Source organism: Oncorhynchus keta, chromosome 3 (genome assembly GCF_023373465.1).
Source record: "Oncorhynchus keta strain PuntledgeMale-10-30-2019 chromosome 3, Oket_V2, whole genome shotgun sequence".
NCBI classification, from domain to species: Eukaryota; Metazoa; Chordata; class Actinopteri; order Salmoniformes; family Salmonidae; genus Oncorhynchus; species Oncorhynchus keta.
In genome coordinates, this window is record NC_068423.1 from 26,765,964 (window position 1) to 26,785,989 (window position 20,026).

The 20,026-nt window shown below is 47.1% G+C and overlaps 1 protein-coding gene across 1 annotated transcript in view; it reads left to right on the forward strand.

Annotated features, from left to right (window-relative positions):
• Nucleotides 1-20,026, forward strand: part of micu1 (mitochondrial calcium uptake 1) — a 142,044-nt gene that overhangs the window by 12,672 nt on the left and 109,346 nt on the right. Inside the window, exon 3 of the mRNA XM_052494827.1 lies at nt 4,910-5,087. Coding sequence (XP_052350787.1) covers nt 4,910-5,087 — 178 coding nt within the window. The remainder of the gene's footprint in view (nt 1-4,909; nt 5,088-20,026) is intronic.

The following is a 20,026-nucleotide window of genomic DNA, read 5'->3' on the forward strand; positions in this document are numbered from 1 at the left end:
TCATTTGCAACTGCGACCTGGCCAAGATAAAGCATAGCAGTGTGAACAGACAACACAGAGTTACACATGGAGTAAACAATTAGCAAGTCAATAACACAGTAGAAAAAAATGGGCAGTCTATATACAATGTGTGCAAAAGGCATGAGGAGGTAGGCGAATAATACAATTTTGCAGATTAACACTGGAGTGATAAATGATCAGATGGGCATGTACAGGTAGAGATATTGGTGTGCAAAAGAGCAGAAAAGTAAATAAATAAAAACAGTATAAAAACAGTATGGGAATGAGGTAGGTGAAAAAGGGTGAGCTATTTACCTATAGACTATGTACAGCTGCAGCGATCGGTTAGCTGCTCGGATAGCTGATGTTTGAAGTTGGTGAGGGAGATAAAAGTCTCCAACTTCAGCGATTTTTGCAATTCGTTCCAGTCACAGGCAGCAGAGTACTGGAACGAAAGGCGGCCAAATGAGGTGTTGGCTTTAGGGATGATCAGTGAGATACACCTGCTGGAGCGCGTGCTACGGATGGGTGTTGCCATCGTGACCAGTGAACTGAGATAAGGCGGAGCTTTACCTAGCATGGACTTGTAGATGACCTGAGCCAGTGGGTCTGGCGACGAATATGTAGCGAGGGCCAGCCGACTAGAGCATACAAGTCGCAGTGGTGGGTGGTATAAGGTGCTTTAGTGACAAAACGGATGGCACTGTGATAGACTGCATCCAGTTTGCTGAGTAGAGTGTTGGAAGCCATTTTGTAGATGACATCGCCGAAGTCGAGGATCGGTAGGATAGTCAGTTTTACTAGGGTAAGCTTGGCAGCGTGAGTGAAGGAGGCTTTGTTGCGGAATAGAAAGCCGACTCTGGATTTGATTTTTGATTGGAGATGTTTGATGTGAGTCTGGAAGGAGAGTTTGCAGTCTAGCCAGACACCTAGGTACTTATAGATGGGCTGAGCGGGAGCTGCCCCCCCGTGGGAGTGGAAGGACAAGAGACCAGAGGTGGCAGAACGGAGTTCTCGGGTTAGGGTGTAGGGTTTGAGCGTATCCTGAAGTTAGGGAGGTTGGCAGTTCCTCTTGCTGTTCCATCGGTAAGTCTTGTAGTGGATGTGAGCTTCAACTGGACGTCGGTGGAGTGTGAGGAGGAGAGGGTAGACATGGGAGAACTCGGAGAGGTTGAACACCAGGCGGGCTGCTGCATTCTGGATAAATTGCAGAGGTTTGATGGGGGAGCCCAGCCAACAGCGAGTTGCAGAATTCCAGATGGGCGAGGACAAGTTCCTGGATTTGGACCTGCGCCGCTTCCTGTGTGCGGTAGTGTCGTACTATACACGCATGTTGTTGAGCATGAACCTGCAGGAGCAGGAAGGTTGCAAGTTCGAATCCCAGAGCTGACGAGGTACAAATCTGTCGTTCTGCCCCCTGAACAGGCAGTTAACACCACTGTTCCTAGGCCGTCATTGTAAATAAGAATTTGTTCTCAATTAACTGACTTGCCTGGTTAAATAAATGTTAAATAAAGGTAAAAAATAAAATAAAAGGAACAGGTCACTGCTTTGATGTTTGCAGAGAACGGGGTGTTGTCCAGTGTCACACCAATGTTCTTTGCACTCTGGGAGAGGGACACTGGAGTTGTCAACCGTGGCGGAGGTGTTTGTGTAGGAAGGCCTTCCCCGGGCAGGTAGAGCAGCTACGTCTTGTTGAGTTTGAGGTGGTGGGCTGACATCCAGGTTGCGATATCTTCGCGTGTCGCCATCTGGGTGTCAGAAGGGCGGGGGGAGTAGTTGAGTGTCATCTGCATAGTAATGATAGGAGAGACAATGTGAGGATATGACTGAGCTGAGTGACTTGGTGTATAGAGAGAAGAGGGCCTAGAACCGAGCCTTGGGGGACACCAGTAGTGTGTGTGTGTGTGGTCCAGACACAGATCCCGTGGTAGGAGCAGCCTGCCAGGTACAATGTAGAGTCTGCAGAGCCTGAGACGTCCAGCCCTGAGAGGGTGGAGAGGAGGATCTGATAGAGCCTGAGAGGGTGGAGAGGAGGATCTGATAGAGCCTGAGAGGGTGGAGAGGAGGATCTGATAGAGCCTGAGAGGGTGGAGAGGAGGATCTGATCTGGTTGTGACGAAGGCAGCGGATAGCTGTTGGAGGATGAGAAGAGAGAGTCAGCTTTGACAGTTCAGAGAACCTCTGACACAGAAGAGCAGTCTCGGTTGAGTGACCCATCTTGGTTCCGGGTCCAGATTGTTCTGAGTTGGATAATGAGAAAGTTGTTCTGAGACCGCACACCCGAGTGTTTTGGAAGGAAAAGAAAGGGATGCAGGTCTATAGTTCGACGTCAGATGAGTTGTTGGTTTCTTGAGGGGATTAACTCAGGCCATTTTGAAGTCTAGAGGGGATGCAGCCGGTGGTCAGGGAGGGGTTTATGAGGAGTGGGAGAAGATCCCTAGAGGAGGGGATGGGGGGGCGTTCAGACCTCACTAGTCTCAGGAAGTCATCTGGTGAGAAAGAGGTCGAGGCGTAGCGTAGTTCTGTGTGATTGAGACCAGTGGACTCAATAGGCTGAGTGAATGAGGAGCAGATGTCGTCAACCTTTTTTTCTTTCTTTGAACGTGATTGACAAAGTCGTCCGCAGAGGGAGAAGGAGGAAAAGAGTTTCCTCGGGTTCGAGGCAGAAGCTTAGAAATGTAGTGTTAGAAATTGTCTTTAGCAGCGGATACAGAGGAAGAGAAGGTAAAGGATGAAAGGTCCTCCTGAGTTTTTCCTCCGTTTTCACTCGGTTGCCCGCAGCCCTGTTTTGTAACCTGGCAATGAGTCACGCAGCCACAGAGCAGGAGGGGAGGGCCGGCACGGCCAGGAGGGAAAAGGGGGACAGTACGAGTCATAGGATGCGGAAAGGGAGGATAGTTGGGTCGAAGAGACAGACTCGGGAGACAGGAGGATTTATCAGAAGGGAGAGATTGAAGATTGCAACGGTGCATGAACGTATGGGATATGGTCTGATTGGCTCAGGTTGGAGGAGAGGGAGACAGAAAAGGGAACAAAGTAGTGATTAGAGACTTGGAGGGGGGGGTCACAGTGAGATTAGTAGGAGAACAGAGACCTGGAGGGGGTTACAGTGAGATTAGTAGGAGAACAGAGACCTGGAGGGGGTTACAGTGAGATTAGTAGGAGAACAGAGACCTGGAGGGGGTTACAGTGAGATTAGTAGGAGAACAGAGACCTGGAGGGGGGTCACAGTGAGATTAGTAGGAGAACAGAGACCTGGAGGGGGTCACAGTGAGATTAGTAGGAGAACAGAGACCTGGAGGAGGTTACAGTGAGATTAGTAGGAGAACAGAGACCTGGAGGAGGTTACAGTGAGATTAGTAGGAGAACAGAGACCTGGAGGGGGGTCACAGTGAGATTAGTAGGAGAACAGAGACCTGGAGGGGTTACAGTGAGATTAGTAGGAGAACAGAGACCTGGAGGGGGTTACAGTGAGATTAGTAGGAGAACAGAGACCTGGAGGGGGGGTTACAGTGAGATTAGTAGGAGAACAGAGACCTGGAGGGGGTTACAGTGAGATTAGTAGGAGAACAGAGACCTGGAGGGGGTCACAGTGAGATTAGTAGGAGAACAGAGACCTGGAGGGGGGTCACAGTGAGATTAGTAGGAGAACAGAGACCTGGAGGGGGTTACAGTGAGATTAGTAGGAGAACGGAGACCTGGAGGGGGGTCACAGTGAGATTAGTAGGAGAACAGAGACCTGGAGGAGGTCACAGTGAGATTAGTAGGAGAACAGAGACCTGGAGGAGGTTACAGTGAGATTAGTAGGAGAACAGAGACCTGGAGGAGGTTACAGTGAGATTAGTAGGAGAACAGAGACCTGGAGGGGGTCACAGTGAGATTAGTAGGAGAACAGAGACCTGGAGGGGGTTACAGTGAGATTAGTAGGAGAACAGAGACCTGGAGGGGGTTACAGTGAGATTAGTAGGAGAACAGAGACCTGGAGGGGGTTACAGTGAGATTAGTAGGAGAACAGAGACCTGGAGGGGGTCACAGTGAGATTAGTAGGAGAACAGAGACCTGGAGGGGGTCACAGTGAGATTAGTAGGAGAACAGAGACCTGGAGGGGGTCACAGTGAGATTAGTAGGAGAACAGAGACCTGGAGGGGGTTACAGTGAGATTAGTAGGAGAACGGAGACCTGGAGGGGGGTCACAGTGAGATTAGTAGGAGAACAGAGACCTGGAGGAGGTTACAGTGAGATTAGTAGGAGAACAGAGACCTGGAGGGGGTCACAGTGAGATTAGTAGGAGAACAGAGACCTGGAGGAGGTTACAGTGAGATTAGTAGGAGAACAGAGACCTGGAGGAGGTTACAGTGAGATTAGTAGGAGAACAGAGACTACTACTACTACTACTACTACTACTACTACTACACTCCCTCAGGGCATGACCATCTCACTGCTACTACTACTACTACTACTACTACTACTACAACACTCCCTCAGGGCATTACCATCTCACTACTACTACTACTACTACTACTACTACTACACTCCCTCAGGGCATTACCATCTCACTACTACTACTACTACTACTACTACTACTACTACACTCCCTCAGGGCATGACCATCTCACTGCTACTACTACTACTACTACTACTACTACTACTACACTCCCTCAGGGCATGACCATCTCACTGCTACTACTACTACTACTACTACTACTACACTCCCTCAGGGCATTACCATCTCACTACCACTACTACTACTACTACTACTACAACAACACTCCCTCAGGTCTCTATCTGAACTCTGTTTGCAGCTGGTCTGTGGGCTCAAATCACAAACGCTTTGCACATAGTGGAGTTCCTTTTTTAATCTGCTTCCTGTATTTACTTCCTGTGTTTACTTCCTGTGTAAACCCAGAGCGTACGCAGACGCCGGGCCTTCCGTCGAGCACGACGAACATCCCGAGGTAAAGGAGGCGGGGTTTGTGAAAGAGGCAGAGTCAGAGGCCGAGAGTTCGGTGGAGGCCAGCGACGGAGAGGAGGGAGGAGCGGATGAAAAGAAGAAGAAACCACGATCGGGATTCCGTGACCGCAAGGTACCGTAATCAATAAACTATGACAACTCACAGCCATTCCCACAGACACAATCAGTCCCTCACTACTACTACTACACTCCCTCAGGGCATGACCATCTCACTACTATTACTACTACACTCCCTCAGGGCATGACCATCTCACTACTACTACTACTACTACTACTACTACTACTACTACTACACTCCCTCAGGTCATGACCATCTTACTACTACTACTACTACTACTACTACACTCACTCAGGGCATGACCATCTCACTACTACTACTACTACTACTACTACTACTACTACTACTACTACACTCACTCAGGGCATGGCCATCTCACTACTACTACTACTACTACTACTACTACTACTACTACTACTACACTCCCTCAGGTCATGACCATCTTACTACTACTACTACACTCCCTCAGGTCATGACCATCTTACTACTACTACTACACTCCCTCAGGTCATGACCATCTTACTACTACTACTACACTCCCTCAGGCCATGACCATCTTACTACTACTACTACTACTACTACTACTACACTCCCTCAGGTCATGACCATCTTACTACTACTACACTCCCTCAGGTCATGACCATCTTACTACTACTACTACACTCCCTCAGGTCATGACCATCTTACTACTACTACTACTACTACTACTACTACTACTACTACACTCCGACAGGTCATGACCATCTTACTACTACTACTACTACTACAATCAGTCCACACACACAGTCGCAGGCATCTCTCCACTCTCTTCGTCTCTCCACTCTCTTCGTCTCTCCACTCTCTTCGTCTCTCCACTCTCTTCGTCTCTCCACTCTCTTCGTCTCTCCACTCTCTTCGTCTCTCCACTCTCTTCGTCTCTCCACTCTCTTCGTCTCTCCACTCTCTTCGTCTCTCCACTCTCTTCGTCTCTCCACTCTCTTCGTCTCTCCACTCTCTTCGTCTCTCCACTCTCTTCGTCTCTCCACTCTCTTCGTCTCTCCACTCTTCTCGTCTCTCCTCACTTGTTTGGTTGAGCTGGCATCAAATCAAAGATCCTCTTCACTGGGTGTGTGTGTGTGTGTCCATCTCTTTTGTCCAGCCAAACCTAATTTAACAAACACACAATATTTAATTTGATGGAGCGTCTGGAACAGCGTGTTGAGTACTTTAAAAATCCCAGTTCACCCAGTGATGAGTCAGCGTCCAGCCCCGCCCCCCTCCACCCAGAGCGAATCAACACGCACGTCTCCACTCAGAAACATATCAGGACATCCCCTCATTTACATTTTCACAGCTTTTCAGGTTAACGAGGTTGGGTTAGACAAAACAGAAACACACACACACACACACACACACACACACACACACACAGTGAAGGTCTTTGATTAGATGCCAGCTCAACTAAATTAAACAATGCTTCCTTTAGCTCCACAGTACACCAGCATTGTCACAGGGAACAGAGAGGAGAGGTGTGTGTGTCTATGGAGCTAACAATGAGCACCACTTCACAACACAAAACACGAGACAGGGGCGTGGCAAAGAGAGAGTTGGGGGGGGGGCCCATGTCAACCTTTTGTCCTATCGAGTAGCCATAAAACATGGTGATATACAATGCTATTGCCTCCTATTGACCACATCCCAGAATGCTGCGGCTGCTTTTCTTCGCCACAGCGACAGTTGGCACCAAATCAAATGCAACTGGAGGAATCATGAAGAAATACGTTGTTGGAAGGGCAGAGAGAGGCTCGTCTTTTATTCTGTTCTTTTCTGTTGGAGGAGCAGAACGTGTGTGTGTGTGTGTGTGTGTGTGTGTGTGTGTGTGTGTGTGTGTGTGTGTGTGTGTGTGTGTGTGTGTGTGTGTGTGTGTGTGTGTGTGTGTGTGTGTGTGTGTGTGTGTGTGATGGACCAGTGACTGCGATGAGGAACTGACTGTCTTAGCGTAGTAAGTTATAGGACTATATCATGGCGAACAGTGACTGATGAGGAACGGACTGTCTTAGCGTAGTAAGTTATAGGACTATATCATGGCGAACAGTGACTGATGAGGAACAGACTGTCTTAGGCGTATTAAGTTATAGGACTACATGGTGGAACAGTGACAGTCCGTTCCTCATCAGACACTCTTAGCGTAGTAAGTTATAGGACTACATGGTGGAACATGATATCGTAAATACACAACTACAAAAACTTCTAGATGAAAACTGTCTTGGTCAGTTTAGTGGTCTACAGTTTATCCATTATCTCAGGCGAGCAGAACCTCCAGACTTCCTTAATATTAGAGATTGCGCACCAGCTGTTGTTTTAACAGAGACACGTACCCCTTCCTCTGAGCTTTCCCCGAGGTAAAGAGGGGAAAAACGGCTACGTTTACCGTGTCCTTGTTCAGCCACGACTCTGCGAAACAGGATATTGCATCAGGAGATCCATAAAACGATTGAAGCGTAACCTTCTGTCATATTCATAGCCTATCGAATGGAGAGAGAGAAGGGAATATATACTACTGTTTTTAAAACGGGGAGGTTGATTTCTGACTGGACGTTTTAGCTCTGGTGGAATTCTCCACTCTTCTTGGCCGACATCCCTCTCTTGCATTCTGTAGACTGTATAACATGGCCAAAAGTATGTGGACACCTGCTCGTCCAACATCTCATTCCAAAATCATGGGCATTAATATGGAATTGCCCCCCCCCCCCTTTGCTGCTATAACAGCCTTCACTCTTCTGGGGAGGCTTTCCACTAGATGTTGGAACATTACTGTGGGGACTTGCTTCCATTCATCCACAAGAGCATTCGTGAGTTCGGGTACTGATGTTGGGCGATTAGGCCTGGCTCGCAGTCGGCGTTCCAATTCAACCCCAAAGGTGTTCAATGGGGTTAAAGTCAGGGCTCTTGTGTATGCCAGTCTAGTTCTTCCATGCAGAAATTTGACACACTGACTTGTTGGAAAGGTGGCATCTTATGATGGTGCCACGTTGAAAGTCACTGAGCTCTTCAGTAAGGCCATTCTATGGCTGATGTTTGTCTATGGAGATTGCATGGACGTTGTCAATTTTATACACCTGTCAGCAACGGTTGTGGCTGAAATGGCCAAATCCACTAATTTGATGTGGTGTCTACATACTTTTGGTCGTATCTACGTGTACATACTACCTCAATCAGCCTGACTAAGCAGTGTCTGTACGTAGACTCTACTGTCTAGAGCCTCTCTACTGTATAGAGCCTCTCTACTGTTTTTCATTCTCTTTTTACTGTTGTTTTATTTCTTTACCTGCCTTTTTTGCACTGTCAGTTAGAGCCTGTAAGTAAGTATTTCACTGTAAGGTCTACCTACACCTGTTGTATTCAGCATTTCACTGTAAGGTCTACCTACACCTGTTGTATTCAGCATTTCACTGTAAGGTCTACCTACACCTGTTGTATTCAGCATTTCACTGTGAGGTCTACCTACACCTGTTGTATTCAGCATTTCACTGTAAGGTCTACCTACACCTGTTGTATTCAGCATTTCACTGTAAGGTCTACTACACCTGTTGTATTCAGCATTTCACTGTGAGGTCTACCTACACCTGTTGTATTCAGTATTTCACTGTAAGGTCTACCTACACCTGTTCTATTCAGTATTTCACTGTAAGGTCTACCTACACCTGTTGTATTCAGCATTTCACTGTGAGGTCTACCTACACCTGTTGTATTCAGTATTTCACTGTAAGGTCTACCTACACCTGTTCTATTCAGTATTTCACTGTAAGGTCTACTACACCTGTTGTAACCAGCATTTCCCTGTAAGGTCTACCTACACCTGTTCTATTCAGTATTTCACTGTAAGGTCTACCTACACCTGTTGTATTCAGCATTTCACTGTAAGGTCTACCTACACCTGTTGTATTCAGCATTTCACTGTAAGGTCTACCTACACCTGTTGTATTCAGCATTTCACTGTAAGGTCTACCTACATCTGTTGTATTCAGCATTTCACTGTAAGGTCTACCTACACCTGTTGTATTCAGCATTTCACTGTAAGGTCTACCTACACCTGTTGTATTCAGCATTTCACTGTGAGGTCTACTACACCTGTTGTATTCAGCATTTCACTGTGAGGTCTACTACACCTGTTGTATTCAGCATTTCACTGTGAGGTCTACTACACCTGTTGTATTCAGCATTTCACTGTGAGGTCTACTACACCTGTTGTATTCAGCATTTCACTGTGAGGTCTACTACACCTGTTGTATTCAGCATTTCACTGTGAGGTCTACTACACCTGTTGTATTCAGCATTTCACTGTGAGGTCTACTACACCTGTTGTATTCAGCATTTCACTGTGAGGTCTACTACACCTGTTGTATTCAGCATTTCACTGTGAGTTCTACCTACACCTGTTGTATTCAGCATTTCACTGTGAGTTCTACCTACACCTGTTGTATTCAGCATTTCACTGTAAGGTCTACCTACACCTGTTGTATTCGGTGCACGTGACTAATAAACTTTGATTTGTGTATTTATGGAAATAGGCTATAGGAATAGGCAAATTACAAATCCACTGTTCTGCTGTGTGCTGTCCTGCTGTGTGCTGTCCTGCTGTTCTGCTGTCCTGCTGTGTGCTGTCCTGCTGTGTGCTGTCCTGCTGTGTGCTGTCCTGCTGTGTGCTGTCCTGTTGTCCTGCTGTGTGCTGTCCTGTTGTGTGCTGTCCTGCTGTGTGCTGTCCTGCTGTGTGCTGTCCTGCTGTGTGCTGTCCTGCTGTCCTGCTGTGTGCTGTCCTGCTGTGTGCTGTCCTGCTGTGTGCTGTCCTGCTGTGTGCTGTCCTGCTGTGTGCTGTTCTGCTGTCCTGCTGTGTGCTGTCCTGTTCTGCTGTGTGCTGTCCTGCTGTGTGCTGTGTGTTGTCCTGCTGTGTTGTCCTGCTGTGTGCTGTCCTGCTGTGTGTTGTCCTGCTGTGTGTTGTCCTGCTGTGTGCTGTCCTGCTGTGTGCTGTCCTGCTGTGTGTTGTCCTGCTGTGTGCTGTCCTGCTGTGTGCTGTGTGTTGTCCTGCTGTCGTGCTGTCCTGCTGTGTGCTGTCCTGCTGTGTGCTGTCCTGCTGTGTGCTGTCCTGCTGTGTGCTGTCCTGCTGTGTGCTGTCCTGCTGTGTGCTGTCCTGCTGTGTGCTGTCCTGCTGTGTGTTGTCCTGCTGTGTGCTGTCCTGCTGTGTCCTGCTGTGTGCTGTCCTGCTGTGTGCTGTCCTGCTGTGTGCTGTCCTGCTGTGTGCTGTCCTGCTGTGTGCTGCTGTGTGCTGTCCTGCTGTGTGTTGTCCTGCTGTGTGCTGTCCTGCTGTGTGCTGTGTGCTGTCCTGCTGTGTGCTGTCCTGCTGTGTGCTGTCCTGCTGTGTGCTGTCCTGCTGTGTGCTGTCCTGCTGTGTGCTGTCCTGCTGTCCTACTGTCCTGCTGTCCTACTGTCCTGCTGTCCTACTGTCCTGCTGTGTGCTGTGTGTTGTCCTACTGTGTGTTGTCCTGCTGTGTGCTGTGTGCTGTCCTGCTGTCCTGCTGTCCTGCTGTGTGCTGTCCTGCTGTGTGCTGTCCTGCTGTGTGTTGTCCTGCTGTGTGCTGTCCTGCTGTGTGCTGTCCTGCTGTGTGTTGTCCTGCTGTCCTACTGTCCTACTGTCCTGCTGTCCTACTGTCCTGCTGTGTGCTGTCCTGCTGTGTGCTGTCCTGCTGTGTGCTGTCCTGCTGTGTGTTGTCCTGCTGTGTGCTGTCCTGCTGTGTGCTGTCCTGCTGTTTGACAAAAAATGTTTAACGTGCGGTGCCAGTCAAGTGGGCTACGCCGTCGTCTGTACATCACGACGTCGTCGCCATCGGCGATGGCTGTCAATCATCATCATCATCCCTAACCCTATTGGGGAGGGATGGGTCCAACATGGCCACCTCTTCTCAACACAAAACACGATGTAGTGGATAGAAATCTGACTGTCAGGTGAGTGAGGGATGAAGAAAGAGAGAGAATTGGGAAATGAATAGGCAGAATGATCCTTGTGGCAGCTAAACACAATGCTATCTGAGGAGCTGTCAGCACTGTGTGGATGAACTCAGTAGTCTTAATGTCTGATGCTGATCGTCTTGTGGGTGGGTGGGAGAGAGCGAGATCCTTCCCCTGTCGATCTGTCTCTGAGTATCTGTCCCTAATAGGATTTGGGTTGCAGTCAGGGCTGTATCTCTCCCCCAGTGGAAGACTAGATTGAATGGCTCAGTCTGTCTGATGGTCTCTGAGCAGTACTGTGACCTGAAATACGTTTTGTTTGTTGGGAGTCTTGGAGAAGGGCCGACTGATGCTGAGACTCCGATTTTTCACTTTAAAATGTACATCAAACAAAAGCCAATGATTGCAAAGTTAAACTATCAATAAAGTCTGTCTGTGTGCAAATTGGATTGTGTAATTTGTTATGCTGTGGAACTGTGGGTATGTATGGCTTATAACCAATATAGAAGTCAGGAAATGACATGCAACCGATTTTTATCTTTGCTGAAAAGGATAAATAATCTCTTTGAAGAAGCCGCCATGTCTAAAACAGGAGGTAGAGCGTACTGCTTCTCCTTCTCTGGCTAATAGGAATGGCTGCTGCCAGGCTAACTGGTTATGTGTGTGGCAGGCTGGCGTGGCTGGCTTAGGGTTGCAAAATTCCGGTAACTTTCCCAGACATCCCAGTTGTAAGATTCATGGAAATATGTCCAGGATTCCTGGTAAACAAGGACATTTTTTAAAAATTCTATTTTGCAACCCCAGATGTGCTGTGCCTTGGTAAGATAGAAATCTAGAAGTCCTTTTTAAAAAAATGTTTTTTAATGACTGTTAATTATTCAATTTGGGGTGTAGCGCTTCACCAAACCTACGGTTCGATACGTATTGCGGTTTTGGGGTCACGGTTTCGGTACAGCAGGACAATTAAATGCCATTCACAATGTTCTTTGCATTGTCTGTTGTAACAGGATTGTCATGTTGAGCCTCTCAAGTTTCTCCTCTGACGCTGCGTTTGCAACCATGTGGGAGGTAGGGATTTACCAGTTGTGTGTGTGTATACCAGTTAGATGCATTCCCGTGTGATTTGAACTTGTTGAGAAATGCAGATCGGCTAATGTGATGGGCTGTCACTGCATCTGAGAATTAATGAAACTTCGGCTTTGGCTTGCTTATATACTGTAGAGCGGGTGTACTCCCTGTTTGCTGAAATCGGTGCAAGATGGACTTTCGTAACGTGTCTCGAGCTCTTTCACGAGGCGCTAAAACCCCTCATTCTCAACCACCGAGAATCGACACACCAAACCAAAGACTGTAAAAAAAATATAAACTTAACCTACCTATCGCTCCTGTTGTGTCTTTGGCCCGGTCAGAATCAGTTGTCTGCTTGAATGCAGAGGGGAGACCATGTTGTGTCTTTGGCCCGGTCAGAATCAGTTGTCTGCTTGAATGCAGAGGGGAGACCATGTTGTGTCTTTGGCCCGGTCAGAATCAGTTGCCATCTGCTTGAATGCAGAGGGGAGACCATGTTGTGTCTTTGGCCCGGTCAGAATCAGTTGTCTGCTTGAATGCAGAGGGGAGACCATGTGTCTTTGACCTGGTCAGAATCAGTTGTCTGCTTGAATGCAGAAGGGAGACCATGTTGTGTCTTTGGCCTGGTCAGAATCAGTTGTCTGCTTGAATGCAGAGGGGAGACCATGTTGTGTCTTTGGCCTGGTCAGAATCAGTTGTCTGCTTGAATGCAGAAGGGAGACCATGTTGTGTCTTTGGCCTGGTCAGAATCAGTTGCCATCTGCTTGAATGCAGAGGGGAGACCATGTGTCTTTGACCTGGTCAGAATCAGTTGTCTGCTTGAATGCAGAGGGGAGACCATGTTGTGTCTTTGGCCTGGTCAGAATCAGTTGTCTGCTTGAATGCAGAGGGGAGACCATGTTGTGTCTTTGGCCTGGTCAGAATCAGTTGTCTGCTTGAATGCAGAAGGGAGACCATGTTGTGTCTTTGGCCCGGTCAGAATCAGTTGTCTGCTTGAATGCAGAGGGGAGACCATGTTGTGTCTTTGGCCTGGTCAGAATCAGTTGTCTGCTTGAATGCAGAAGGGAGACCATGTTGTGTCTTTGGCCTGGTCAGAATCAGTTGTCTGCTTGAATGCAGAAGGGAGACCATGTTGTGTCTTTGGCCTGGTCAGAATCAGTTGTCTGCTTGAATGCGGAGGGGAGACCATGTTGTGTCTTTGGCCTGGTCAGAATCAGTTGCCATCTGCTTGAATGCAGAGGGGAGACCATGTGTCTTTGACCTGGTCAGAATCAGTTGTCTGCTTGAATGCAGAGGGGAGACCATGTTGTGTCTTTGGCCTGGTCAGAATCAGTTGTCTGCTTGAATGCAGAAGGGAGACCATGTTGTGTCTTTGGCCTGGTCAGAATCAGTTGCCGTCTGCTTGAATGCAGAGGGGGACCATGTTGTGTCTTTGGCCCGGTCAGAATCAGTTGTCTGCTTGAATGCAGAGGGGAGACCATGTTGTGTATTTGGCCTGGTCAGAATCAGTTGTCGTCTGCTTGAATGCAGAATGGAGACCATGTTGTGTATTTGGCCTGGTCAGAATCAGTTGTCGTCTGCTTGAATGCAGAAGGGAGACCATGTTGTGTCTTTGGCCTGGTCAGAATCAGTTGTCTGCTTGAATGCAGAGGGAGACCATGTTGTGTCTTTGGCCTGGTCAGAATCAGTTGTCTGCTTGAATGCAGAAGGGAGACCATGTTGTGTCTTTGGCCTGGTCAGAATCAGTTGTCGTCTGCTTGAATGCAGAAGGGAGACCATGTTGCGTCTTTGGCCTGGTCAGAATCAGTTGTCTGCTTGAATGCAGAGGGGAGACCATGTTGTGTCTTTGGCCCGGTCAGAATCAGTTGTCTGCTTGAATGCAGAGGGGAGACCATGTTGTGTCTTTGGCCTGGTCAGAATCAGTTGTCTGCTTGAATGCAGAGGGGAGACCATGTTGTGTCTTTGGCCCGGTCAGAATCAGTTGTCTGCTTGAATGCAGAGGGGAGATCATGTGTCTTTGACCTGGTCAGAATCAGTTGTCTGCTTGAATGCAGAAGGGAGACCATGTTGTGTCTTTGGCCTGGTCAGAATCAGTTGCCGTCTGCTTGAATGCAGAAGGGAGACCATGTTGTGTCTTTGACCTGGTCAGAATCAGTTGTCCGCTTGAATGCAGAAGGGAGACCATGTTTTTCTTTGGCCTGGTCAGAATCAGTTGTCTGCTTGAATGCAGAAGGGAGACCATGTGTCTTTGACCTGGTCAGAATCAGTTGTCTGCTTGAATGCAGAAGGGAGACCATGTTGTGTCTTTGACCTGGTCAGAATCAGTTGTCTGCTTGAATGCAGAGGGGGACCATGTTGTGTCTTTGGCCCGGTCAGAATCAGTTGCCGTCTGCTTGAATGCAGAGGGGGACCATGTTGTGTCTTTGGCCCGGTCAGAATCAGTTGTCTGCTTGAATGCAGAGGGGAGACCATGTTGTGTATTTGGCCTGGTCAGAATCAGTTGTCGTCTGCTTGAATGCAGAATGGAGACCATGTTGTGTATTTGGCCTGGTCAGAATCAGTTGTCTGCTTGAATGCAGAGGGGAGACCATGTTGTGTATTTGACCTGGTCAGAATCAGTTGTCGTCTGCTTGAATGCAGAATGGAGACCATGTTGTGTATTTGGCCTGGTCAGAATCAGTTGTCGTCTGCTTGAATGCAGAATGGAGACCATGTTGTGTCTTTGGCCTGGTCAGAATCAGTTGTCTGCTTGAATGCAGAGGGGAGACCATGTTGTGTCTTTGGCCTGGTCAGAATCAGTTGTCTGCTTGAATGCAGAGGGGAGACCATGTTGTGTCTTTGGCCTGGTCAGAATCAGTTGTCTGCTTGAATGCAGAGGGGAGACCATGTTGTGTATTTGGCCTGGTCAGAATCAGTTGTCGTCTGCTTGAATGCAGAGGGGAGACCATGTTGTGTCTTTGGCCTGGTCAGAATCAGTTGTCTGCTTGAATGCAGAAGGGAGACCATGTTGTGTCTTTGGCCCGGTCAGAATCAGTTGTCTGCTTGAATGCAGAAGGGAGACCATGTTGTGTCTTTGGCCTGGTCAGAATCAGTTGTCGTCTGCTTGAATGCAGAGGGGAGACCATGTTGTGTCTTTGGCCCGGTCAGAATCAGTTGTCTGCTTGAATGCAGAATGGAGACCATGTTGTGTCTTTGGCCCGGTCAGAATCAGTTGTCTGCTTGAATGCAGAAGGGAGACCATGTTGTGTCTTTGGCCTGGTCAGAATCAGTTGTCTGCTTGAATGCGGAGGGGAGACCATGTTGTGTCTTTGGCCTGGTCAGAATCAGTTGTCTGCTTGAATGCAGAAGGGAGACCATGTTGTGTCTTTGACCTGGTCAGAATCAGTTGTCTGCTTGAATGCAGAGGGGAGACCATGTTGTGTCTTTGGCCTGGTCAGAATCAGTTGTCTGCTTGAATGCAGAGGGGAGACCATGTTGTGTCTTTGGCCCGGTCAGAATCAGTTGTCTGCTTGAATGCAGAGGGGAGACCATGTTGTGGTGTTTCTTAGCGTTTCAGTCTTGCTCTGGTATCCTGGGGAGATGTCGGTGTAAATGTGTTACGTATTTGAGGTGTTGGCAGCTGCACAGGCTGGTTGAGCAGTGGCAACATATACCCTCTATGCCCTTCGCTGTTTCAATCTACTGGGAAGACGAAATGTTCCCAAACTAGAGGTTTAACCGATGATGAAGATCCTCCTGGTTTATCCACCACTCTCTAGTTCCCCACTGCGCCTCACAATAGGACAGGTCTGAAATGGGCCAGTTAAGATTTTGATTACGACGTCTGCATAGGCGCTAGAAGTTTTAACAGAAGATTCTGGAATCCTTTCAGCTCAGATGTACTCAACAGGCCTGCAACACCACATTGGAATGGTTTTTAATTTTTGTAAATATAAAGTACCAGTTGTAACGTAAGCGTTTCACAGTGTTTGTTCACAGTAACAGTATTCACTATTTGTTGTATGGTGTCTTCATGTTTTATACTTAATGTTTCATTTTATTTAAAACAATAAACACCGGTCCCTCATTTTAGTCAACCCTGTTACATGAACTGAACTCTCGTTTTTTTAAGGAAGCTATGGTATTTTTAGCAACTGGATAACTGCATATTTCCACCCGGAAGCACTGATGTCTTAGTGTCTAATAAATGACAGAACCAGACAAACTGTTTGGACATAGCTACTCATTTAAGGGTTTATCTTACTTTTTAATATTGTCCAAATTGCAGAATAATAGTGAAGACTTTAAAACTATGAAATAACACATAAAAAGTGTTTTAAACAGATGCAAATATTTGAGATTCTTCAAAGTAGCCACCCTTTGCCTTGATGACAGCTAAGCACACTCTTGGCATTCTCTCAACCAGCTTCACCTGGAATGCTTTTCCAACAGTCTTGAAGGAGTTCCCACTTATGCGGAGCACTTTTTGGCTGCTTTTACATCACTCTGCGGTCCAACTCATCCCAAACCATCTCAATTGGTTTGAGGTCAGGTGATTTGTGGAGGCTGGGTCATCTAATGCAGCCCTCCATCACTCTCCTTCTTGGTAGAATAGCCCTTACACAACCTGGAGGTGTGTTGGGTCATTGTCCTGTTGAAAAACAAATGCTACACCATCCCATCTGGTTTGGGTTTAATGGGACTATCACTGCAGAATGCTGTGGTAGCCATGCTGGTTAAGTGTTTTCTTTGGGCTGAAATCTGAGACTGTTAACTCTAATGAGCTTATCCTCTGCTGCAGAGGTAACTCTGGGTCTTCCTTTCCCTGTGGCGGTCCTCATGAGAGCCAGTTTCATCATAGCGCTTGATGGTTTTTGCGTCTTGCACTTGAACTTTTTAAAAGTTCTTGAAATTTTCCAGATTGGCTGACCTTCATGTCTTAAAGTAATGATGGACTGTCCTTTTCTCTTTGCTTATTTGTGCTGTTTTTGCCATAATATGGACTTGGTCTTTTACCAAATAGGCCTATCTTCTGTCATGACTCTCCTGTGAAGATCTGAAGGATCAGGTGACAGTCGGTCCGTCTCTACAGCGTGCTCTCTCTCTCGTAGAGGTGAGGTGGGGGGAGGTCGGAGGTCGGCTGTTTTATGACGGTAGTAAAATAGGCTGCCTCTGTTCTCTGTGGTGTTCCAGACTGGAATGTAAACTGTGGAACACAGACACACACTTGGACAATCAAACGTTTGAATAATTACACAACGTCTTTTGAGAATGTGGTAATTTGGGTGTTTTTTAAAGAGCAACCCTGTCAAAGTTGTTTCATTCAGTGACCTCATGAAACACAGGAGACCCACATTCATTTAGTGACCTCATGAAACACAGGAGACCCACATTCATTCAGTGACCTCATGAAACACAGGAGACCCACATTCATTTAGTGACCTCATGAAACACAGGAGACCCACATTACTCCATCTCTGTTTGTGTACGCTTTCCAATGATCAGATTCACATCTAGATGTCGGGATACAATTATTGAGTAAATATGAAACTATTTGTGAAAAGATGTAGTGTGATGTTAGGCTTCTAAATGAGAGTGTGGATTTTCATATGAAGTTTAACTAGTCAGTGGCCCCCCGTGAGGCCAGACATCACATCTGGTCTCATGGAATCGGCCCTTTTTCCACAGAGTGTAAAACCCACTTCCTACAAAAATTGTACATTAAGTCAGAGAACGTCGGGACGGAGTCCCCACGTTGGAATGGCCTCAATTCAAGACTACGCAAACCACAGTGTAAGTTATGGTTGCAAATGGTTGAATTTCTAAGACCAGAAAATATGAAGCGGAAGCGACATGTGAAGCGGTACCCACTGTATATAGCCTCCACATTGACTCTGTGCCGTAACACCCTGTATATAGCCTCCACATTGACTCTGTACCGTAATACCCTGTATATAGCCTCCACATTGACTCTGTACCGGTACCCCCTGTATATAGCCTCCACATTGACTCTGTACCGGTACCCCCTGTATATAGCCTCCACATTGACTCTGTACCGTAATACCCTGTATATAGCCTCCACATTGACTCTGTACCGTAATACCCTGTATATAGCCTCCACATTGACTATGTACCGGTACCCCCTGTATATAGCCTCCACATTGACTCTGTACCGGTACCCCCTGTATATAGCCTCCACATTGACTCTGTACCGTAACACCCTGTATATAGCCTCCACATTGACTATGTACCGGTACCCTCTGTATATAGCCTCCACATTGACTCTGTACCGGTACCCCCTGTATATAGCCTCCACATTGACTCTGTACCGGTACCCCCTGTATATAGCCTCCACATTGACTCTGTACCGTAACACCCTGTATATAGCCTCCACATTGACTATGTACCGGTACCCCCTGTATATAGCCTCCACATTGACTCTGTACCGGTACCCCCTGTATATAGCCTCCACATTGACTCTGTACCGTAATACCCTGTATATAGCCTCCACATTGACTCTGTACCGTAATACCCTGTATATAGCCTCCACAATGACTCTGTACCGTAATACCCTGTATATAGCCTCCACAATGACTCTGTACCGTAATACCCTGTATATAGCCTCCACATTGACTCTGTACCGTAATACCCTGTATATAGCCTCCACATTGACTCTGTACCGTAACACCCTGTATATAGCCTCCACATTGACTATGTACCGGTACCCCCTGTATATAGCCTCCACATTGACTCTGTACCGTAATACCCTGTATATAGCCTCCACATTGACTATGTACCGGTACCCCCTGTTTATAGCCTCCACATTGACTCTGTACCGTAATACCCTGTATATAGCCTCCACATTGATTCTGTACCGTAATACCCTGTATATAGCCTCCACATTGACTCTGTACCGTAATACCCTGTATATAGCCTCCACATTGACTCTGTACCGTAATACCCTGTATATAGCCTCCACATTGACTCTGTACCGTAATACCCTGTATATAGCCTCCACATTGACTCTGTACCGTAATACCCTGTATATAGCCTCCACATTGACTCTGTATTGGTACCCCCTGTTTATAGCCTCCACATTGACTCTGTACTGTAATACCCTGTATATAGCCTCCACATTGACTCTGTACCGTAATACCCTGTATATAGCCTCCACATTGACTCTGTACCGTAATACCCTGTATATAGCCTCCACATTGACTCTGTACCGTAATACCCTGTATATAGCCTCCACATTGACTATGTACCGTAATACCCTGTATATAGCCTCCACATTGACTCTGTACCGTAATACCCTGTATATAGCCTCCACATTGACTCTGTACCCTAATACCCTGTATATAGCCTCCACAATGACTCTGTACCGTAATACCCTGTATATAGCCTCCACAATGACTCTGTACCGTAATACCCTGTATATAGCCTCCACAATGACTCTGTACCGTAATACCCTGTATATAGCCTCCACAATGACTCTGTACCGTAATACCCTGTATATAGCCTCCACAATGACTCTGTACCGTAATACCCTGTATATAGCCTCCACAATGACTCTGTACCGTAATACCCTGTATATAGCCTCCACATTGACTCTGTACCGTAATACCCTGTATATAGCCTCCACATTGACTCTGTACCGTAATACCCTGTATATAGCCTCCACATTGACTCTGTACCGTAATACCCTGTATATAGCCTCCACATTGACTCTGTACCGTAATACCCTGTATATAGCCTCCACATTGACTCTATACCGTAACACCCTGTATATAGCCTCCACATTGCCTCTTTACCGTAACACCCTGTATATAGCCTCCACATTGACTCTGTACCGTAATACCCTGTATATAGCCTCCACATTGACTCTGTACCGTAATACCCTGTATATAGCCTCCACATCCTGTTGTATTCAGCATTTGACTAATAACTTTTTGTTTGACTCGATA